This window comes from Macaca nemestrina, chromosome 5, assembly GCF_043159975.1.
Source record: "Macaca nemestrina isolate mMacNem1 chromosome 5, mMacNem.hap1, whole genome shotgun sequence".
Lineage (NCBI taxonomy): Eukaryota > Metazoa > Chordata > Mammalia > Primates > Cercopithecidae > Macaca > Macaca nemestrina.
The window spans coordinates 158,971,665-158,996,318 of record NC_092129.1 but is presented as its reverse complement, the minus strand read 5'-3'; the positions used below and the strand labels follow the sequence as shown (position 1 = coordinate 158,996,318).

The following is a 24,654-nucleotide window of genomic DNA, read 5'->3' as shown; positions in this document are numbered from 1 at the left end:
ATTTACATATAATAAAACTTACCCTTTTAGATGCACAGTGCTGAGTTTTGTCAAATGCATAGAGTTGTGTAACTTCCACCACCATCAAGATACAGAACGGTTCCATCCCCCCCAAAATTTTACTCATGCTGCTCCTTCATAGTAACTGCCTCTTCTTCCCACTAAACTCTGGCAACCACTGATTTGTTCTCAAACTATATATTTGTATTTTGAGTCTGACTTCTTTCATGTGGTGTAACGCATTCAAGATGTATTCGCATTGCATGTGTCAACAGTTTATTCCTTTTAATTATGAAATAGTATGCCATTGTATAGATGCACTAGCTTTTGTTTAGCCATGTGCCAGTTGAAAGGTATTTGAATTGTTTCGAGTTTAGGAGTAATTCTGAATAAAGCTGCTGCAAACATTATTAAGTTTTTTGTGAACATATTTCCATTTCTCTTGGGTAAACAGCTGAGAGTGAGATTGCTGGGCCATGAATAGAGTTTATATTTACTGTAGTCTAATTGTTCGATTTTTTTCTCTTGATGGTTAGTGCTGCTTTGTGTTCTGTTTAAGAAATCTTGTCAGCAAGGTCACAAAGATATTTCCATATATCATCATCTAGAAGTTTTATTGTTTTGCTTTTCACATTTAGATCTATAATTCACCTCACATTGATTCCTTGTTTCTGTTATAACATAGGGGTCAAGGCTCCCAGCACATGACATCCAATTCAACTAGCACATTTGTTTAAATCACCTTCTCCACTGATCTGCAGTACCATCTTTGTCTTAAAGGAAGTCTCCATGTTTGCCTGAGTTTTTGTGCTTTCCATTCTGTTATATTGATCTGTCTCCCTTGAGCCACTTACCCTACTGTCAAATTACTATAAGTTTTGTTATCCGGTAGAACATATACTGTCTTCTTCTACTCCTCCCTCTCCACCTCCTTCTCCCCTTCTTCCTACCCTCCTTATTCCTCATCTTCTTTAAAGAGTGCCTTGGTTACTCTTGAAATTTTCTATTGCTATGCACATTTTAGAAACTGCCTCTCAATTTCCATAAAATAAATACCTGTTGAAAGGTTTAAAACTTGTTGGGTAAATTTGACATTTAAAAAATATTGAGTCTTGGCAGGGCACGGTGGCTCACACCTGTAATCCCAGCATTTTGGAAGACCGAGGTGGGTGGATCACCTAAGGTCAGGAGTTCGAGACCTGCTTTGCCAACATGGTGAAACCCCGTCTCTATGAAATCTACAAAAATTAGCTGGGTGTGGTGGTGGGCACCTGTAATCCCAGCTCCTCAGGCAGCTGAGGCAGGAGAATTGCTTGAACGCTGGAAGTGGAGGTTGCAGAGAGCCGAGATCGGGCTACTGTACTCTCCAGCCTGGGTGTCAGAGCAAGACTGTCTCCAAAAAAAAAAAAAAAAAAAAAAAGATTGAGTCTTCCAGTTCATTAGCATGACATGTCCCTCTATTACATCTTTGATATTTAGGTTTAGCTCAATACTGTTTTGTAGCTTTTGTTTAGAGATAGTGCACATACTTTATTAGATTTATTCCTAGGTATTTGATATTTTGATGTTATTATAAAAGGCATCTTTTAAAATTTTTATTTTCTGTTGATCACTGATAAATATTAGTTTTTTTCTGTATATTGACCTTATATCAGAAACCTTGCTAAACATTATTTCTACTTATCTGTAGAATGTTTTGAATTTTCTGTGTTCACAAGAATATTGTCTGCAACTAATCTATTTCTTCTAATAATTATACTTCGTATTTCTTGCCTTATTGCACTGACTAGAATTTTCATTATATTGCAATACTTCCAATCTGGGAAGGTTTAAACATCTCACTGCTAAAATATTTGCTGTAGTGTTTCTTTCAGAGAAAGATCTTTTCTATTCCCAGTTACTATGAGTTTCTTTATTCACTTAAGTTCACGAATGGCTATTAAAGCATTTATCAAATGTTTTTTGTACATATATTGACATAATCCTATACAATTTCTTCTATTTATAGTCAGGGTCTTACTCTGTTGCCCAGGTTGAGTGCAGTGGCATGACCCTGGCTCACTGAAGCCTCCACCTCCTGGGCTCAAGTGATCTTCCTGCCTCAGTCTTCTGAGTAGCTGAGATTACAGGTGCATGCCATGATGCACAGCTAATTAAAAAAAATTTTTTTTGTAGAATCTTACTATGTTGCCCAGGCTGGTCTGAAATTGCTGGTCTCAAACTCCTGCGCTTAAGTGATCCTCCCACTTTGTCCTCCCAAAGTGCTGGGATTACCAGCGTGAGCCACCGTGTCCAGACTAAAATTTCTCCTTTATTCAGTTAATGTGGTTGATTTTCACATGTGAAACTAACTTTGCATTGAGACTAAAGCCAACTGAGTTGTAATAAATTATCCTTTTTATAAATTGCTAGGTTCGATTTGTTGATACTTTGTTTGGGATTTTGCATCTGTGTTCATTTCTGAAATTGTCCTGAAATTTTTGTTTTCCTACATGTTCTTGTCATGTGTTGGTGTCAATATTTTTGCTTCAAAAAACAAGTTAGGGGGCCAGGTGTGGTGGCAGCGCCCAAGAGCTAGCAGCTTCCCTGGCACTCTTTAGGGTGACTTCACACTAGGAGCGTGTCAATCATGAGACATCTCCCAGTAAATGGCTTTGAGCAGATTTTGAGGCATTCAGTTTCTTGACCTTTTCTGGAATTGGCAGATGTCTGCGGAGGAAAATCAGTCCCTGATGCCAAGATTATCGTACTTTTATGAGTTTCCTTCCTCTTCTGATCTTGGTAGCAGTGGAAGTGGTAGAAATTGGTCAGACCCTGGATATATTCTGAAGGTGGAGGTGACAATTTGTTGACAGAGTGGATGTGAGAGCCAAGTAGAAAGATGATTTCATGGTTTTTTATTTAAGTAATGGAAGTGAGACATGAGATACTAGAGATGGGGAGAGAGCAGGAGATGTGGGGGTATATGCAAGAAGAGTGCAAAGGGAAGCGAGGACATAGGAGCTGATATCAGGTCAGTGAATTGGTGGTCTGGTTGTCAAGGAACTGGTGATATCAGGATATCAGAAGGAGAGAACTGGAAAGATAGCATGAGAATATAGACTTAGTATGAGAAAAATTCATATTTTAAAATAATCTTTTGTTCACCATAGACACTCTGACCTACATTATATTGATATACATTATATTTATTTTCAGTGAAAATTGAATAATTTATCACATAGTATAAATCACAAAATATAATTCCTGAATTTCTAGCATTATTGTTATGCATAATGTGTGTGGTTAACCAGAATAATCAAACATCATTGATGTTAATCTAAATGAGAAGTTGGTAATAAACACTTCTATTACTAAGTATGAATCTAGAAATTTCAGGAAACAAATTCCACCATTGAATTTTTGTATCTTCAGAATCAGACGTAGCATATATAATCAGAAAATAAATTTTGAAATTCAAATCAGTGGTGTGTGTGTTGGAAATGTCAACATGTAAAACAGAATCCTAGTTAACAATCACATTTTCCTAGGAAAAAATTTGTGTCTTAATCATACGAATATCACAAAAACAGACCATTTCCTATCCTCATTGTAGTTTTGGATGTTTTCCTCTTCCTGTTTGTTTCCTTGGTGATTGGATTCGTATCTACTACAGTTATGCTTTGTTTTCCACAGATAATTTGTTCTTTTTGGGTTCACTGGTTCTTTTTGTAGAGAACTGTGGATGGAATAAAATATTTTTTCATCTGGCTATGTAGTGATCTATAAATGTAAGCTATATATACAAATCACAAAGGCAACATAGAATTATCCATTGCTGATGTCATAAAGCATAGTCTCTTTGCTGTAAGCTTCCTGTATTCAAGATGTAATGATAAATTTTTATTTTGTTTTTCATTCATCAGTGAATTCTTGAAATTTTCATGTGGTTTTGCATTCCTGTGAAATGAAGATATTATTAATGAACAACAGTATGAGTCTTATTTCAATGCTTTTTCATTTTCTTACTGCATTGGGGCAAATTTTTATTCTTATTTAGTTCAAGGTCTATAATGCTTTAAGATAAGCGAGAATCTAAAACAGGAATGTGAACTGGAATATGACCTTCCTCCTAAGTTCTTAAGGATTTACCAACTAACTGTGGGCCACATGGTGCTCCTGTTTATTTCGTGGGGCTGACATGGTCAACAGCTATTGTTCACTTTCCGTGGCATGTCACTTTTCTAGACATGCCTCATACTGTGACACAACCCTGTGAGGTAAATGCTATTATTACATTCATTTTACAGGTGGAAATCTGGAACACAAAGAGATCCAATAATTTTCCCAAGGTCATATGGTATGTGACATTGCTGGAATTTTAACTCAAGTCAGACTCCAAGTCTCCTTGATACAGCAATGTCCAAATGCACACAGTGACCTCTCGATTCCTATTGCCTTCATCTCTGCTCTGCTCTGCTTCATTCACCCACTTATACAGAAACACTTTTAACTTGTCTTCTTTTAAAACTGCTCCATCTCTAAGAGCTTGGACTTGTTGCTCTATCTGCTGCCTCCTTATCCTTTATTCCTCTTGCTTTTTCACAACAGCTAAACCCTGCTCAGCATCTGCATTGAGCCCTCTTAACTCTCCTTATTTTCCCAGTTTTCACTCATGCCCCTTTCCTGGTTCCCCTTACTTCGGTGCCATATGAGGAAGACTTGCCATTGCTTGAATTCACCTTGTATTTTTCCACCTTTTAACCTCACCCACTCTTTCTGTCTGGAATATTCTCCCTACCATCTCTCTCCTCTATTTTAGCTTGTTTAAAACTTTTCCCAATCTTTAAGCCAATCCCCTACCCCTTACTCCCCAAATGCTATCTCTCCACAACGTTCTTCCTGGTCATCTCAAAACCTCAGATGCAATCTTTCTTTCCTCAGTATTCCTGATACTCTGTTTGTACAACAAATACGGTGCTCATGAGAGTCGGCCTTGTAATAAAGTTGCATGTGAATTTCCTTAGCATCCCTTCTAACTTATAATTATAACTTAGAAGTTCTAGCCCAGTGCCTTATGGTCGATTCGAGTATGGAACAAATAACTTTACAACTGGAAAGGATGTAAAAGATATTCTAATTCAAACCTCAATTTTACTGGTGAAGACATTGAAGCCTATTTTAAGAGGCAAGTCATGCTGACAATGGGAAAGAGAAATTCACTTGTACCTTCCTTCCTTGAATTCATATTAGGAATAAAACTGTATGTGTGCTCAGCACTGTGCTAGGCACTAGGGCTACCCAGGTGACAATTCCTACTTTTAAGAATCTCAGTATCTATTGGGAAAGACAATTAATAAATAGATTATAACACAATGGGATGGGATCGCTGTTTGTGGAACAAATAAATGCATGAGTCAAAGAGTTTACTGTCTACTGTCTTTGCAGTCATATTATATGGTCCCTTCAATCAGAAGCATGAGGAGACAGGTTTTTTTTTTTTTTGAGACAAGTGTTTCCATCTGTGGCCCAGGCTGGAGTGCAATGGTGCAATCTTGGCTCACTGCAACCTCCGCCTTCCCAGCTCGAGTGATTCTCATGCCTCAGTCTCCCAAGTACCTTGGACTACAGGCACCCACCACCATACCTGGCTGATTTTTGTATTTTTAGTAGAGAGGGGGTTTCACCATGTTGGCCAGGCTGGTCTTGAACTCCTGACCTCAAGTGATCTGCCCACCTCAGCTTCCCAAGTGCTGGGATTACAGGCGTGAGTCACTGCGCCTGGCTGAGACAGGTTTTATAATTCACTTAATAAAATCATATCTCAGGCTATAGGAAAGGAATGTCAAATCTGATTTGTGCCAGGCGAGTTCATCATCATTAGTCCAAAAGAGGAGAGAGGTCTATTAGAAATGAGGAGGTGCTGCTTTCCATCTCACCCTCGGTTTTTAGTTTGTCTCTCTTCAGTTTTTGTTGCTGCTTTCCCTTGTATGCTCAGGATTACATTTCAAATACTCAAAACCTGGACGAGTTTTGGTTTTGTTTACTTATTGGCTGTATGTTTACTTCAACCAGGCCAAAGGTTCTACGGACTCTGGACTGGATGCACTATTGATTTACCTTTTTTTTTTTTTTGGTGTTGGGGGTGGGGGGATGAACTTTTGCTTTTGTCTCCCAGGCTGGAGTGCAATGGCACAATCTCTGCTCACTGCAACCTCCGCCTCCCTTGTTCAAGCAATTCTCCTGCCTCAGCCTCTTGAGTAGCTGTGATTATAGGCAAGTACCACCACACCTAATTTTTGTATTTTTAGTAGAGATGTGGTTTCACCATGTTGGCTAGGCAGGTTTCAAACTCCTGACTTCAGGTAATCCACCCGCCTTGGCCTCCCGAAGTGCTGGGATTACAGGCGTGAGCCACCGCGCCCAGCCTGTTAATTTACTTTTTAAAACACTTGAATGTTCTTGTAATGTTAGCTGTTCTCAGTCCCCCAAAAGTCGGGTTTCTGTCAGGCAGGGTGTCTGCTTAATTTAGGTGTCAAAGAGAGTGTCACGGGATGCATGGTAGGATGGCTCCCAAACCTACAGGACATTCCTTACCTGCGAAATCCCAGGCCCGTTCTGCTCACAGCACGTCAGGAATGACCTCCAGTTGGGTGGCGTGAGGGGAAGTTTTATTTGAAAATGATTCCAAAACCTGTAAGAGAGATAAAGCATGGGAATGTGCTCTGGAAACTTCCATGCCTGTTCATTTGCCAGGATCTATTTGGTACCTGGTACTCTGTCCTCCCTAAGAGATAGTGTTTCTGTACTATCTCTGTTGATGTAGCTGTTGATGTAGCTCAGAACTTTCGGGGTGTTGAACACAGATAGTCCCTCAGAACATGATGATTTTGTCTTATTTTTATTGTACTATGATGTTCCTTGCTTTAAGGAATCCTCATATGTGAAAATCTAGATCTATATCCTGTACACAAAAGCAATAGAATCTAGTATTAGTGAAGGTACAGGTAAATGTATTCTCTCATACATTATTTTTGGAAAGGTGAACTGGCTTCCCAAAGAACGATTTGGTAGAGGTCACTAAAAGCCTAGACACTGTATTCATAGAATGCAGCAGCCCTGCTCCTAGGAATTTAACTTACAGAAGTCACTATGAATGTGTGCAAGACACATCCACATGAGTATCTGCCATTGTTCCAAATAGTGAAAAGTTAGAAACGACTTCAAGGTCACAGAGGTTAAATAAAGTACTAATATAGGTATGTGGTATCAGGTAAGCGGGCATTAAAAATGATGTAGGAAAATACAATACTGTGGAAAATCACTTTGATAAACACACAGGTAGAAAAGTATGTACGGTATATGTGCTTTTAAGAAAAAAAAGATTAGCTAGACACCAAAATATAAATTATTCTTTTTGGGTAGTGGGATTATTTGTAGTTTTAATTTTTCATTTTAAAATATTTTTTTCAGGCCGGGCACAGTGGCTCACGCCTGTAATCCCAGCACTTTGGGAGGCCAAGGCACCCGGGTGGATCACGAGATCAGGAGATTGAGACCATCCTGGCTAACACGGTGAAAACCCGTCTCTACTAAAAAAAAAAAATACAAAAAAATTAGCCGGGCATGGTGGCGGGCACCTGTACTCCCAGCTACTCGGGAGGCTGAGGCAGGAGAATGGCGTGAACCCGGGAGGCGGAGCTTGCAGTGAGCCGAGATCGCACCACTGCACTTCCAGCCCCGACAGCAGAGCAAGACTCCGTCTCAAAAAAAAAAAAAAAATATATATATATATATATATATATACACACACACACACACACACACACATATGCACACATACACATTTATATATATATTTCAGATTTTTGACAGTGGATATGTATTTTTTTATAACCAGAAGAACGTTTAGTAAATTCACAAATCCCATTTTCAAAGCAACAAGATAAAGTGGGCTGTGACTGCTTCCCAGTATTCACGATGACATCTTCTTACATTTGTGACCCTTGTTACCAAAACACAATAGAACAAGATAGAGTTTAGTGGTTTCCAAGACGGAATTATGAAGAAAAAAATCCCCAAGATCCCCTCAAAAGTTGCCAGATTCCTTTCTTTCTAGAACAAGAGTTAGGTATATGATCTGTTGAAAATGATAAAAAAAAAAAAACTTGGAATGTTTTACAGCTATTTAAAGATTTGAGGTTGACCTGGATGTCCCAATGTGGAAGGCTCTCTAAGATATATTGATGAGTAAAAAATGCAAGTTGCAGAACATATGTACTAGGGTTTCATTTAAAAACAATAGCAACATCCCAAAGGTGGCGCATGCTTTGCCAAAATTAAAAAAATAAAAAATAAAAACAGCAACAATAACACTCCCTCACCACCAACTGTGTGGAACATTTTATTGAAAACAAATATATTTAGAGAAACGTCGCTTGGCCTGTGAGGGTGCACACTGAGCTATTATCAAAGGTTACCATAAGAGTGTGTGGAAGGAAGGGCAGGAAACAGGGTTTCCTGAGAGGGACTTGGTGGGGTTACTTCCTTTTTGTTTTATATAGCTTCACATTCTTATACTTTTTCATATCATTTAAAAACATTCAAAAGGAAATAAGTAAAAAAATTTTAATAAATGCCTCTGCTTGCAAGCTCAGAGTACAAACTTTTGCTTATACATTTTAAATAATTAGAATTTTTAAATTAAATTTCTGCATTTTTTCAGAGGATCTGTGGTAATGAGACTTTGATTATTTTGCAAATATAAAAATGGCAAATTGCCCTTTCTGAGATTTCAGTGCAAATATTCTAAATATGATCCTAATGACTTAAACAGTTTTGAAGTGCAAGCAGACAGAAACTCATGGGCCATTCCCTTAAACCAACTAGCCTACCAAATTCATGCTCCGAGTTGAGCACAGACAAAAATGTGATGCAGGAATTCACTAATTCAATGACCATGTCTTTGCCACACAAATACTCATTCTTGTCTTGGCAAACATACCCTTTCCCTCTTATAATGTATTTCTCTTTCTTACACCAAAACCCACTTCCAGAAGGGTGCAGGAACACATTCATATGAATGTATAAATGACTCTTTAATGTTATACCTTCCTAACCAGATTTGCTTTTTAACCAACTAACAAAGGAATGAAGCTCTAATGGTGGAATCTCACATATTAGTCAGAATCTGGGGGCTTAGGCAGTCACTGACTGCTTATGCATATCCACAGCAGCCTCAGCAATGGCCTGGGGGTGCCAGGTGCTTCCAGACTTACAGGTGATGGTATATGTCAGGATCCCGCTGGAGCCGTGTTTGGAATCCTATATACAACTCATCCCAGAGTAGACCATTCTTCACCACGTGTCTGATGACATCCACCCGGCTACGGATCTGAAATAGACATGGAACCACTCGCAGGGGCAACCCAGGCAGCAGAGTATGGATCCCTCCTGTCCCTGGGAGAAGCAAGCTGCCCATGATGGCAGAGGCACGGAGAGCCAAGGAGAAAAGTCTCTGGGAGCAGATATCACAGGCTGAGGAGAAAAGGAAAGAAGCTAAGTGCAGCAGGACTTGAAAGAAGGAAAACAGGAAATGGATTAAGAGCAGGGGGAGTATCTGGCTGAGAGCACAGACTGCAGATTGCTGGATTCAAATCCAGGTTCTAGCTGTGTGATCTTGGTCACCATTCTGTGCCTTGGCTTTTGTATCTATAAAATGAAGAGAATAATAGAATATGCCTTATAGGATTGTTGTGAGGATGTATATAAAACACTTAAAGCCTGGCACATAGTAAGCACTCAAGAAATCTTTGCTATCATCGTCATTCTAAAAGCCGAGTGTTCAAGTCTCCACCTGAACATTTAGAGGCAAAGCAGAGCCTGCAAGCTCACAACAGTCTGTAGTTTCTGGCCTGTCACAGAACAGGATTACTTTAAATCATGTGGTCAAGATCTTTATCCTTAAAGAATCCCAACTTTTAAGCTGTTGAAGAGCCAAGGCAGCACAGGATTAAGAGACAAGCAGAGATGGTCTTGAGTCTCAGCCCTGCACTTACTAATTATGTGACCTTAAGCTTGCTAAGCCTCCGTTTCTCTATTATGAGACGGTTGTGAGAAAAAAATGAGATAATTTATATAAAGAAAATAAAGAGAAGTTATCCTTGGTTGGACATAGTTTTAACAATCCAGGCCGGGTGCGGTGGCTCAAGCCTGTAATCCCAGCACTTTGGGAGGCCGAGACGGGTGGATCACGAGGTCAGGAGATGGAGACTATCCTGGCTAACACGGTGAAACCCCGTCTCTACTAAAAAAATACAAAAAAAACTAGCTGGGCGAGGTGGCGGGCGCCTGTAGTCCCAGCTACTCGGGAGGCTGAGGCAGGAGAATGGCGTGAACCCGGGAGGCGGAGCTTGCAGTGAGCTGAGATCCGGCCACTGCACTCCAGCCTGGGCGACAGAGCGAGACTCCGTCTCAAAAAAAAAAAAAAAAAAAAAAAAAAAAAAAAAAAAAAAAAAATCCATCAGCACCAGTGTTAGGAGCTCTTTCGTGTCTGCATCACATTTTCCCCTGGTAAATATCATGCCAATACCAGTAGAGGCAAACTTTTCATAAGTGAGAGGCTATTAAATGACACAGCCTGATTGGAAGTTTGGCATTTTTAGATCTATTTCTCTTTTTTGCACCATTTGTATAAAACAATTATATCTATTATGAACTGAGGTTACAAACATAGGTCACAGTTTTGCTAACAGAGGTTTAGAAACATGATTCCACAGTTTGGTCAGGTTAAGGTCAGCCTGGCTAAGATGCATTACCAGGGCCTGGTTCCTCCCAGTGCAGGGTAAATGGCCTTTCTTGGCCTTTTAGCTGGGAGAGGGGCACACAGGAGAATTGGAAGTAGATTTAAGAAATATTTGGGGTGTAAAATGGAAAAGTCTAGATTATTGATTAGGTTTGGGGATGTAGGAAAAGGGAAGAACCAAAGATTACTCCTTTGTTTCTAGCTTGACTGACTTGGGGAATGATATTACCCACGATCAGATAGAAAAAGGAAAAAGAACATTTTAAAGAAGGAGGATGAGGAGTTGAACTTTGAACAAGTTGAAAATTAGGTGCTAAGGATTCAGAAATCCAGACAATTATATCTAGCAGACAGTTGACTATGGAAGAACCCAAAGCTTGACAGCACTGGAGGCAGCCAGAGAGAGCTCTGGGCTGGACATATGGATTATTTTTGGAGTCATTAGCAGAGAAGTGATGTTAGCAGGTGAGTTTACCCAGGAAGCAACTTGGGAAGAACAGTGGAATGAACACAGAGTCCTGGAAGGAAACAAGAGACTTAAGCAGTGCCCGGGGGAAGAGGAACTCCAAAAGAATGCAAAAGAATCTTCAGGAAAACAAGGAGGTACTGTCACTGGGCTAAGGAGAAGACTATTGCTTCACAATGATGGACAAATTGTGTGCATAACCTATCTCCTCTGCATTTCCAGATCCAACTAAAATGTTGCCAAGCAATTATGCAGGAATAAACTGCCACAGTGAAAAGAAATGGAAGCAATTCATTGACAGGAGAATTCAACTAATTATGTGAATCTACAAAGCATGCAGACAAATGGAAACCAAAGATGCAGGGCAGAGACTGTAGAATCCCAGACAGTACATGGAGGGGCGTTCAGATGTGGAGGGAATAGAAGTAGGTACTGTGGATGACAGCAGGGCGAGCACAAAAGTATGTCCATGAGATAGCTGGCCCCGTCCCTACACTACATATGGCTCCCAGGTCAAATATATTTAGACAGTTATCTCAATACATAGAATCAATTTTGGAGTGAGGGGAGAACAAGGTAGTGCATTTGTGATGCTGAAAGCAAGAGCCTCCACATTTTGGCACTCAGGGGTCCCCTAGCCTACTAGCTGGCCCCTCTCCTCACCTTCACAGCTTAAAGCATACTGATGATCCTTTGGCCAAATACAGCCTAGCTCTCATTTCATGTAGTCTACAGCTCTTTAAGAACATTGACTCTGCTTTCTACATTTATAAATTTGGGTATTTCACATGAAAAGCCAGATTTTCAAGTTCTCTGGAAATTTCAGATCAGCTGGAGCTTAGCAGGCCTGCCCCCTTCTTCTCCTGCATTCTACTTGATGCAATCTGCACCCAGCTTCACCAGTTTACGAGATGTGCCTTGCACCAGTGTGCAAGCCCTCTGTAAGTAGAGCCTATGGAATGACAGATCCTACACCTGTACATAAGAGCCCCAAATCAGCTGAAAAAAGTCTTTTTATCAGTAAATATGGACTAATCCTGTAATTCTTAAAAGTCACCCACAAAGAAAGGAGGATCAACCTAGTATAAGTTTTCTTTAGAGCAACCTTGTCTGTAACTGGAAGCCAAAGGAGCAGTACCTTCGGGTGTCTATGGAAAATGATTAGTCACCCAGAATTACCCGCTGAAACTTACACACCATGAGGCAGGAGACAGTTAAGCAGAAAGTCCCACATAGAAGTGAAGCAAGGAAGGGAAAGGCATGGGTGGGGTCTGGAGGCAGTGAAAGGTGGATTTGCAGCAGAGTTAGGAGCCCTTCCAGATTGGTGCAGGAGGATGGCGAGCTACAGGAGCCATGCATTTAAGAATGGAGAGTCAGTGTGATAGAAATGATGAGTTTGAAAGGCAATTAATACCTCCAAAAAGGTGGCAGGAGGGAGGCAATATAAGAAGGCTCCAGGTAGCAAGAAAAGGAGCTCTTCCATATATAGGCATAACCCCTTTAACCAAACCTCAGCATATAGAACTCTCCCTAAAATCCTGGGAGATAAAAGCCCTCAAGCGACATTATAACAGCACCATGTGCAGAGATGGCATCGTGATTTGCCCCATGGTATATTTAATCTGCAACAGAACTGCTACTTGTTCTTTCCAGCAGATGCATTATGGAAAGCTGTGAAAAAGTGATATTTTTTTCCAAATTAAATATTTTAAATGAAATTATTTTAAAATTTTCAAAGGTGAATCTCTTGAGGCTAACAGACATCTCAATTTATAGGTTTTGTAAATTCAGATTTAAAAGGCTACACAGTGGCTAAGAGCATAGACTTTGAGCTAGACTGCTTGAGTTAAAGCCCCGCACCACCATTCTTTAGCTGTACAACCATGGGCAAGTTATTCTAACTCTTATAGCCGCAGTTTCTTCATCTATGAAATGGGGGCAGACAGTAATATCTGTTCATAGGGTTGTTGTTGGATTAAATGTCTTAATATTTGCAAAGTGTTTAACACTGTGCTTGGCATAAAGCAAGCTAGGTAAGTGTTTGATACATAAAGCAATAAATGCAAAGAGTCATTTTGTCTAAAAAGGTGTAAGCCTATTTATCATCTATACGGTGTCTCACACAGGATTTTCTTACATGTAAAAATCCAGTTTTGTTTTGTTTTGTTTTTTGTTTGTTTTTGAGACCGAGTTTTGCTCTGTTACCCAGGTTGGAGTACAATGGCATGATCTTGGCTCACTGAAACTGCCGTCTCCTGGGTTCAAGTGATTCTCCTGCCTCAGCCTCCCAAGTAGCTGGGACTACAGGTGCCCACAACCACGCCCAGCTAATTTTTGTATTTCTAGTAGAGATGGGGTTTCACCATGTTGGCCAGGCTGGTCTCAAACTCCTGACCTCAGGCAATCCACCTGCCTTGGCCTCCCAAAGTGCTGGGATTACAGGTGTGAGCCACTGTGCCCGGTGCCAGTTTTTTTTTTTTTTAATATCTATAAATCAGGTAGTAGATTATTAGTTTTACTGAAGTTTCAATATAGGATTTCTTCAATAGCAAGCATTTTAGTAAACACAAAAATACTAGTCAATTTATTAAAATGTAGTTTAAGAGCACATTTATTACATCTATTAAGTGAAGGTATATTTAAACCTCTACATTTAAGGCATCACACGTTTAAATGGCACATACAATAAGTTTAAGGGCAGACTGTATATCCTTGTAACTAATGATTCTGACATTCATAGACAATTTTAAATTACAATGCATGCTCACATATATTATGTCATTTGACTATCACGACAAACTGGTAAGGTGGGAGCAAGCCCTGTGGAAGCAAACAAAAACCCCTAAAGCTCAGACAGCTTAAATAACTGCTCAAAGCCTCCTAATCAGGAATCATGATGTGCAGAAAGGGGCATCAATCCCCATCTTGACACTGTCTCCACTGCCATAGCTTTTTACATAATGCTGCCACTGGCGAGAGCTTTGTTCAGAATTTGAATGCAATCAATACGTGATGCTTCATGTTGATCTAACTCCCTTTCCAGAGACACCCATTGAGAGGGGCAGAGGAAAAGGAAGGCAGAGATCAATGCTCACAGGTCTAATAACAGCTTAGGTTGAGCAGGTGTCTGGAAGTAAGCAGATGGAGAATCCAATCTTTGGGAATGGCTCATAAAGAAATAAGTGTGAACTTTGATTAATAACAATATTTTTAATATTGGTTTGTTAGTTGTGACAAATGTACCATAGTAAAGTAAGTTGTTAATAATACTTTGTACTATCCTTGTAACTTTTCTGTAAACCTAAAGTTATTCTAAAATTAAAAGTTTATTTAGGAGGAAAGGAAGGAAGAGAGGAAGGAAGGAAGAAAGGAAGGATGGAAAGAAGGAAGAAAAGCAGACTTCCACCAGTGTTGCTGCTTACTTCCTCATAGGGATGTTCTCGTTGTGGTCTTTCTTTTGGGAAGGATAAATCTAGAAAGTCAACCAAATAGTCATATCCTCCAGGAAAAGGATTGAAGTCCTCATCTGTCTCAATCATCTGTGCAAATGACAACATGGTAAAGAGAAGAATATCAATCAGGTGGTCAAGGTCTTTAAAAAATTCTAAGAATGTGTAAGACTCAAACGCTCTCAAATGATAGATGATAGCAATGAACTGGAAATTAATATTAAGAGTCTCTTCTCTCACCTGAACTGTAACATTCAAATCCTAATCTATATTAGCAAAACAGCTTCATGTCACTAACACCAAATGTATAGAGCTGGTTATTCTATCTGAAGTACTATTACTAATGAGATATCAAATCCCACCATGAATTTGCAGGTGAGGAAATAAATGTGGAATGTTTCTCACTGTCATATAGCAGCTATATAGAAATGGTTTCAATGAAAATGTTTTATAAAAAAACTGTCAAAAGTTTTTCTCTTTTTCATACTAATTGTCCTAATGAAAATATCATTTACCAATGCTTCGTAGGTCATTAGATTTCAAAGACAATTTTCTAGAAATTATCTGGGAACTAATATAGATATTAGCCATTTGTTTGGCTAAGTGAGGACTGAAAAATATCTTGCCTCTGCTACCCTTTTATTTCATTGAAGAAAGAATGTTTTAATACCCAAATAGAAAGGACTTAGTCTATTATTCTATGGGAATAATAGCAATTCATCCCAAGAAAAGAGAGTTGACATACATACGTGCTCTCTTATTTATTTCACTATTTGCCAGCAAAAACTTTGCCACAGACTGGCCATGGGCCCCAGCTAGGTTTTTGGGGATCATTGCTTTTGAGAATAGTAAGTATTATCTGGCATTAGTGTTCAGAAATTGAAAGATAAACTTGGGAGTAGTTCTTACCCTGAGGGTAATGAATACTTGTGTCTTAAGAGTGTGAGTGTTGTCCATTTCCTGATGACATCTCTAAATTTGCTCCCCTGTGCATCCTCAGGCATCTCATATAAGCCACAGGTGGCTGTTTACTCACTGACTTTGCAGTTACTCCTGTCCCATTTCAGACCTCCTCTTTGTCTTGCACCCTCTGCCTGCTAGTATTTAGTTTGCTTCTGGAGATATGTCCAGTTTTGGTGACTAGGTTATAACATGAACTCTTTCTTAGCTTGTGGCTCTGTATGAATGTGTTAGGGCTAGTTTAAGCTGTAGACCTAGGCCTAGTTCTCAATTTGTGCAATTCAGCCTCAGTATAGCTGCAGATAAGGGTTACCTGCTTCTACCTCACCTTGCTCCAGGCCATCACCTCTTTGGGTGGATCCTACCTTCTAGCCCCACAGTTTAAATAGCTGTTCCTGCCATGCCAAAACAAAGCCTAAACACTCACAAACACAACAAAAAACACGTGGTGATAGGAGATAAAAGATGTTCCAAAAGAAAAACTTAGGGACTTCAGAACATTCTCTAAATATTCAACAAGAGATTGCTGATCACACTGTCAAATCTGTTCTCTGTTAGGCAGTTGATAGGACTTAATAAATGCTTATTGGAAAACAAAGGGGTGTTCACGTATTTCCATTACGCAAGAAAGCAAAGAAAAACAATAGCATACCCTGACCACAAGGTTGTAATCTTTAAATCCAGCCCAAGTGAAGTATTCTTTTATCCAGGATGAGTGAAGAAATATTTCATCTCCTACAGCAGCATTCAAGATTTCCAAATAAGGTTCAAAATCCCAGGAATCCTTGTAAATTTTGGTCCCTTCTGGAGGCTCTATGATGCCCTTGCTTAAAGACACAAAGGTGTGAGAACAGTGAAAGAAAGCAACAAGTAATGAAGGCAAAAGTTAGTACTTAAGTAGTAAAAGTCAACCAGACTAGCAGCTTTGAGACTGCTCAGATAATTCACAAGGGGTCCCACAAAAGTGCCTCAGTGGTCCCACCATTGCCTAAATCAGAGCAGCTCCTATTGTCTAGTGTGATAGGTTTCTAAGTCAGATTTCATTTGAAGAAAGAAGTCTATGTCTAGAAAAAAACATGTGAAAACCACTAATTTGGGCCTCTTTGTTCCAAACAAGTAAATTATGGAAATGTTGCTTATAATCTGGCCATATGATCTTGTGGATGCCTGCACACTTGTGCCTCCCCACCCCAATTAGAATATAAGTTTGGTGAAAGTAGCAACCATGGCTGAACCCATAGCAGGTGTTCAATAAGTATTTGTTGGATATATGGATGACTTTAGCGTATCTTTAAGAAATTCCCAGAACTTTGTGTCTCTAATATGTGGTGCTCTTGCTGTCCTAATCAAAGCACAGCCAATAGACAGATGCAAGTTTTTACCCTTAAACCCAGCCAGTAATGTGGATAATAGAGTTCTCTGACAATCCTAGAGTTCTGTCCATCTCATATGAAGATGTATCCTTGCATAAAATGCGGAATTTTAAATCCCGAGAATGCAATAGGATGTGATCTGGATAAAGAAAATATAAGGAGGGAAATAGGTGCCCATCTCATAAAGACGTGGCAGGTGGCGGTAGCTGACCCTCTTCTCAAAACTATACTTTTATATGCCCTAAGCTACAGATATACTGGTTTCTGTAAAAAAAAAAAAAAAGAAAGAAAAAAAGAAAAAAAAATTATTTAACAAATCCTAAAGCTTCTCACTTCTAAATATATCTCAAATCTTCTTCTGCAACTCCTTGCCTTACCTCAGTCTAGAGCTTCACTAATCTCTTTCTATAGAAAGCCACACCCTCCCAACCACCATCCTTTACTCCAGTGGTTCTACCTGTTCCCCAATCCATTCTCTGCAAAGCTGAAATGGTTTTTCTAAAACACAACTCAGTAATGTCCCTTCTTTGCTTTATAATATTCTGCAGCTTCCCCCACTCACAGCCCAAATTCCCTACACTGGCTTCTGGGACCTTTCTCCAAGCCTGGCCGCCTATCCGTCTCACCCTTTTCCTCCGCTTTCACTCACAAGCCCTCTACTCAGGAAGACAGATGGCTTTATGAGGACAAAAGCCTCTTCACATCTGTATCCCCTATACCTGGGATGATGACTTGTATACAGAAGGAGTTCAACAAATCATTTCTCAATGAATGACATATATTTATGCCCTCATTCGAAGTATCCGCATTCACCAAACCCATTGTACACTTGCCGTCTCCAGCACATCCCATTGCTTCTGACTAGAATCTCTTTCTTCTCTCTACTTGTGACATCCTCCTCATCTCTAAATGCCAAAGATCCAGATTAAGCTTTCCTTGGTCACATTTTTTTCCTCCTCCCCTTGCAAGGCAGTTAAAGTACTTGGTCTCTGTGTGTCCCCTATACTTTGTCTTAGCTCTGAGACCCAACAGTGTTGACTTTCTAGTCACATAGAATGCTTTGGTGAGGCACAAGGATACACATGCAGATTCCTGGGCTCTGCCTCAGATCTACTGAATCCGGATCTGGGGGGGAAGGGAGTCCAGGGATCTGGATTTATGTGAGTCTCTTCAGTTATTCTGGTGTTCATTAAAGCTTGAAAATTACTGCTGGGGCAATAGAAAGAGATGATTTTTGCAGTTAGGCAAATGTAAAATGACAAAGGCTCTTGAATACGTTGCTAAGAACTGGAATAATTAAAAACCTTTAGACCTGGAAAATAAAATTAGAAACACTTTTATCCTGGAGACACTAAGGATATCCTGCAGAATTTTAAACAGGAATATTTGCACTTTAGAAAGGTAACTTTGTCAGCAATGAAGAGCAGGGGCTTTCAAACATTTTGCCTATCATCCCAGTAAAGACTATATTTTACATTAGGACCCTGGAGTCCACCTACCAAGGGTACCTATGAAACAAAAGTTTCATGAAATGATACGCTTGTTACATGAAATGTACTCAGGAATTTTCTATTCTATTCATTTTATTCTATTATATTTCATTTTTAAAACATTGACTGTGAGCAATGGCATTAATTTTATGACTCGCCAATGGATTGTGACCAGCAGATTGAAGACACTGGCACGGAAGATGGGTCAAGGGAAGTTGTGCGGGAGTCAGGGGGCACTGCAGGAGTCTAGGTGATAAGTTTTGAGAGGCAGAATTAAGGCCAGGGCAGAAGAGGCTGGAGATAAGTGATGGATTTGTGAGTGCTTTATGAAGGAGAATTGACCAGATTTGATAACTTGTTTGATATGGGAAGTTAGCAAAAGACAGAATCAGCTGATTTACCATTCATACTGACTTTGCAGAGGCAAGGCTGGGAGAGGGTGAGCTTTTGGTAATTGCATGTACCACTCTCCAAAATGTTAGTCCATTTCCAAATAGCCCATGATGGTTTCATTTGGCTTCAGAGTAGTATTCAAAAAAATATAGCTTTGTGACATCATGTTAATTTTCTCGGATTGCATTTCCAGTGTGTTATTGTTACTTGTTCAAATGTACTATCTATGGAATGGGAAATTGGGTAATATTTGCACTGACATGAAAACTAATTTTCTTACTGCTTTTTACTTTCATAAAATAATTTATTTTTGAGCTGTATCAATGGCCCTTAATAGAAGAAAAGATTCTTCACTGTTTACCCTCTAGAAAGGTTCTGAGATGATGAAAACATTTGAGTCATTGTTATACAGGATGAAAAGATTAGGAAAAAATTCAGTCTTCCCCGAGATTTGTGAGATACTTATTGGATAGTTCATTTTATTTAAGTGGTAAGACTTCCATTTTTAAAAAGTGACCTAGGCCGGGCGCGGTGGCTCACGCCTGTAATCCGAGCAATTTGGGAGGTGGAGGCGAGCAGATCATGAGGTCAGAAGTTCAAGATCAGCCTGACCAACATGGTGAAACCTTGTCTCTACTAAAAATACAAAAATTAGCCGGGCACGGTGGCATACACCTGTAATCCCAGTTATTCAGGAGGCTGAGGCAGGAGAATTGCTTGAACCTGGGAGGCAGAGGTTGCAGGGAGCCGAGATCGTGCCACTGCACTCCAGCCTGGGAGGCAGAGCAAGACTCCATCTCAAAAAAAAATAAAATAAAATAGAAAGTGATGTGTGGATTTTACTGCATAACAAACAAAATAGGAACCTGTCAAGAGGCCAGAGGTGAGCCATTTATTTTCTCATAGTATTGAAAAAATATTATAAAACATTTTTATCCTCTAAAAATATTTAAGCCAAACCTGTCTGTTGGATCCTTCAGCATTCTTCCCAGATCAAGGGTGGCTCCAGGTCGAGGGGTCCATGTTATCACATCAGAGTTTTTCTTGATAAGATTGTTGAGTTCATTTGGGTCATTTTTGGTGTTTGTTTCTTTGATGTACCTGAGAAATAAGAGCACTCCCATGTAAGAAAGTTTATTCTCAAGTGCACAGTCTGATGAGTACAATGACAGATTTCTGTTTTATTTTCTCCACGTTTTCACTTTCCAATCCTCCTCCACTTATTCCATGGAAAAATACTATATTTGGGCTAATGTCCCTAATTCAAGAAGAAGTGTCAGTCAAAGAAGATTGTATTTATACTTTAAGTATAATCGCATGGTGATTGGAATTGAAGTTAGATGTAGCAAGACTGACTACTGAAAATAGGTGGGAATTGCACACTCCTGTGTTTAATGTTAATATATGGATTAACTCTTATTTGGCAGGCATTATACTAAGTGTTTAATATGAACTAACTGATTACCTTCACAATGCCCCACGAGGTACTATTATGATGCTCATTTGATAGAGAGATAAACTAAGGCTTAGAGAGGACATATGACTTGCTCGAGGCCATCCCGTTAGCAGTCAGCCCAGCTCCAGCTCTCCACCCAGCTGTCCAACACAGGCTGTGCAGCCAGTGAAGGCTCAGCCCTCACAGGATGCCACAAAACTTTGGGAGTCAAATCTGAAAAGCTTTTACATTCAAAACCATTAAAAATCTACTTGTTACATATATACATCCTCAGTTGCAACCTATCTTGAGATCCAATTTCTTTTTTTCTTTCTTTCTTTTTGAAACAGGGTCTCACTCTTTCATCCAGGTGGAGTACAGTAGCATGAACATGGCTCACTGAAGGTTCAACCCCCCGGGCTCAAGCAATTCTCCTGCCTCAGCCTCCCAAGTAGCTGGGACTACAGGCATGCACCACTATGCCAGACTAATTTTTTGATGTTTTGTAGAGATGGGGTCTCACTTTGTTGCTGAGGCTGGTCTCAACTTCTGGGCCTGAGATCTAATTTTTTTGTTTTCTTTTTTTTTTTTTTTTTTTTTTTTTGAGACGGAGTCTTGCTCTGTCGCCCAGGCTGGAGTGCAATGGCACGACTCGGCTCACTGCTACCTCCCCCGCTCCCAGGTTCAAGCAATTCTCCCTGCCTCAGCCTCCCAAGTAGCTAGGATTACAGGCACCCACCGCCATGCCCGGCTACTTTTTGTATTTTTAGTAGATATGGGGTTTCGCCATGTTGGCCAGGCTGGTCTCGAACACCTGACCTCAGGCAATCCACCTGCCTTGGCCTCCCAAAGTGCTGGGATTACAGGTGTGAGCCACCGCATCTGGCTGAGATCTAATTTCTAACTGTGGCATTGATAAAAGCGTGGTGTCTCCCAAATCTAATTCCATATCACAATCTTTCTTGAAAAGCCTTAACTCTTCAATTTCAATGTCATACAAGAATGTGATTGTGGTTGTGTTGGAGCAGAAAGAGAAAGATCCAGAGAAAGAGGATTTGCCACTGTGATTCACCTAACATGGGTTTTATAGACAGACATTTCTGCTAAGGGAATTTTACTTTCTTGAGCTACAAATTGGTTACCCAGACTTGATAGATATGTTTAGTCAGGTAAGCAAAAAGTACATAATCATTTGCATTTCTATAGCACTCAGGTGACACATGTCTGGCCAACATGAGGAAACCCCCATCTCCACTAAAAATACAAACAAAAAAAAATTAGCTGGGCATGGTGGTGCATGCCTGTAGTCCCAGCTATTCAGGAGGCTGACGCAGGAGAATCCCCTGAACCTGGGAGGCGGAGGTTGCAGTGAGCTGAGATTGCGCCATTGCACTCCAGCCTGAGTGACAGAGCTAGACTCTGTTTCTACCAAAAAACAAAAACAAAACCCACAAACAAACAAAAAAACCAATATGCTTGCCTTAACTACCAAGATGCTCTTTAAGAATCACCATGTTTGCCTTTTTTGATCTTTAATTTTTCAAATTTACTGAGTTTTTTTTTTTTTTTTAACTTTTTGAGGGAGCACAGATCTATAGATCTTAACGCAAATATAGATTCGTGTAACTGCCACCACAATTGGGATACAGGACAGTTCATCACCCCCAAAACTTCCTTGCATTGGCAACTTTGTAGTAAAATTCTTCTTTAACCCCTACCTCCTCACAATCACGAATCTACTCTCTATTCCTATACTTTTGCCTTTTCCAGAAAATCATATACATAGAATCTTTTAGTATGTAACCTTTTGAGACTGGCTTCTGTCACTCAACACAGTGCCTTTGAGATTCATCCACACTGTTGTATGCAGCAGTTCTTATTGTTGAGTAGTAGTCTGTTGTATGACTATACCATAGCTTGTTTATCCATTCACCTGTTGAAGGCTATTTGGGTTGATTTGGTGATTATGAATGGAGCTATTAATATTTGCATATAGATTTTTTGTGTGAATAAAAGTTTTAATTTAATTAGGGCAAAAACTCAGGAGTGGAACTGTTGGATCATACAGTAAGGTTAGCTTCAGAGAAACTGCGAAAGTGTTCTCTAGAGGGACTGCACCATTTTGCATCCTTAAGAGCAAAGCATGAGGGCCGTTGGTTTTTGACATAAGGTGGGATTGTCAATTTTCCAAAGTGCCATTAATTGTAATAGTTATGCCATTGTGGTGTTTTCATTTTCCTAATGGCTAATGCTATTCAGCATCTTTTCATATGCTTATTTGACAACCATGTATCTTCTTTGGTGAAGTGTCTGCTCAAATATTTTGTCAATTTTAAAATTTTCTTACTATTGATTTTTAAAATTATTTTAAATCATAGTCTTATTGCTGATTTTTGAGAATTCATTATGTTCTGGATACAAGTTATTTGTCAGGTATGCTACTTGCAAAATGTTCTCAGAGTCTAGAGTTTGCCTTTTCATCCTCTTAATGTTTCCTATTTATAGAGCAATCATTTTAAAATTTAATAAAGAATATATTAATTTTAAAAATAGATCATGCTTTTGATGCAACATCTAAGAAGTCTTTGCCTATCCCATAGACAGGAATATTTCCCATACATTTTCTTTTAAAAATTTTATAGTTTTGTATTAACATTTATATCTATAATCCATTTTTACTTTTTGCATATGACATAAGGTTCAGATTGAGGTAGGTTTTTTTTGTTTTTTGTTTTTTGTTTTTGCGTATGGGTGTGCAATTGCTCCAGTAACATTTGTTGAAATGACTACCCTTTCTCCATTAAATTGCCTTTTTTCGGGCTGGGCACGGTGGCTCGTAGCTCACGGCTGTAATCCCAGCACTTTGGGAGGCCAAGGCAGGTGAATTGTGAGGTCAGGAGATTGAGACCATCCTGGCTAGCATGGTGAAACCCTGTCTCTACTAAAAATACAAAAAATTAGCTGGGCAAGGTGGCGTGCGCCTGTAGTCCCAGCTACTCTGGAGGCTGATGCAGGAGAGTCACTTGAACCCAGGAGGTGGAGGCTGCAGTGAGCCGAGATCATGCCACTACACTCCAGGCTGGGCAACAGAGTGAGACTCCCTCTCAAATAAAAAATAAAGCCTTTTTTCATTCACATTTCCCCAAATTGCATTGTTGCCAAAAATCAATTGGCCGTATATGTGTGGTTGTATTTCTGGACTCTCTATTCTGTTCCATTGATGTCTGTGTCTATTCCTTCGCCAGTACCACATTATCTTGATTACTGCAGCTTTACAAGTAATCTTAAAAGTAGAGAATATGTTCCTCTAATTTTACTCTTCTATTACAGAATTATTTTGATTAGTCTAATTCCTTTGCCTTTCCTATAAATTTTAGACACTATCTAGATCCATAAAATATCCTGCTAGGATTTTGAAGGGCATTGTACTGAATCTACAAATTTGTTTGGGGATAATTAAAATAGGAACTATATTAAACATCCGATTCATGAATATAGTACACTGTTCCATTTATCTAATTAGAGTCTTTCATTTCTTTCATCTGTTTTATAGTTTTAAGCATATGTACTCTGTTTGATATCCTGTTTAGGGTCAGATCCATATGCACAGTGCAGCTTTGGAGTTAACCCAGGAGTTTATCCATAATTTTACGGGCTCACTTTCTTAAGCCTCCTCCTATCTGAAATCTCTCCAGTATTTTTCTGCCTCCCAGGTGTCCCCTTCTTCATCTTCTGGCTGAAAAGCCAGGGCTTCAATTTCCCTGTTCTGCTGTGCATGTTCTGAAAACTGCATATGCTTCTGGGGCAAAGTGGTGAGAGGTTAGTGAGAGAAAAAACTGCAACAAGGATTCTCTTCGCATTATTGAAACCAAAATTGCTTTGATTTGAGAAAACGATTCTTTTTCCTTGGAGTGTATTCTATGAACGAGGCTTCTAGCAGTCCTTCACCAGGAGAGTTGCTCAGGGCCTCTCTCATAAGCATATATGCAAAAAGTGAAAGCAAGTTAATTTTTGACTTTTAATTACTTAGGTGGCTAGAAGCAGCAAATCAAAAGAAGGATTGAGACTTCTGGTAAAGATTTGTTACAGCAGTGAAGAATGATCACTAACAGCCTCTTAGCTAAACTGTAACAAGCAGATATAATGCTTTCCTGCCTGGGGCCATTTAGTGCAGGGGCAAACATATCCTGTTATAACATCCTCCAGTGAACTGTAGGAACATCAAGCTGTTATTATTACATTCTAAAACTTTGAAATGATGAATCCATGATATCAAGAAAAGATCAATTATGTTCTAATACTCTG

General features: G+C 39.5%; 1 protein-coding gene across 6 annotated transcripts in view; it reads right to left on the bottom strand.

The window, feature by feature from the left end:
• Window positions 1–597: 597 nt before the first annotated feature.
• LOC105482555 (cytidine monophosphate-N-acetylneuraminic acid hydroxylase) overlaps window positions 598–24,654 on the bottom strand; it is a 353,903-nt gene continuing 329,846 nt past the window's right edge. For 5 of the 6 annotated variants that reach the window (XM_071097510.1, XM_011742717.3, XM_011742720.3 and 2 more), the window contains 6 exons: window positions 19,875–20,015; window positions 16,311–16,485; window positions 14,672–14,788; window positions 9,258–9,373; window positions 6,577–6,673; window positions 598–3,939 (listed from right to left, as the gene is read on the bottom strand). In XM_071097510.1, coding sequence (XP_070953611.1) covers window positions 3,922–3,939; window positions 6,577–6,673; window positions 9,258–9,373; window positions 14,672–14,788; window positions 16,311–16,485; window positions 19,875–20,015 — 664 coding nt within the window. In that variant the 3' untranslated portion in view covers window positions 598–3,921. Of the gene's footprint in view, window positions 3,940–6,576; window positions 6,674–9,253; window positions 9,374–14,671; window positions 14,789–16,310; window positions 16,486–19,874; window positions 20,016–24,654 lie in introns of those variants that run through there. The other variant, XM_071097511.1, reaches the window with a different exon arrangement.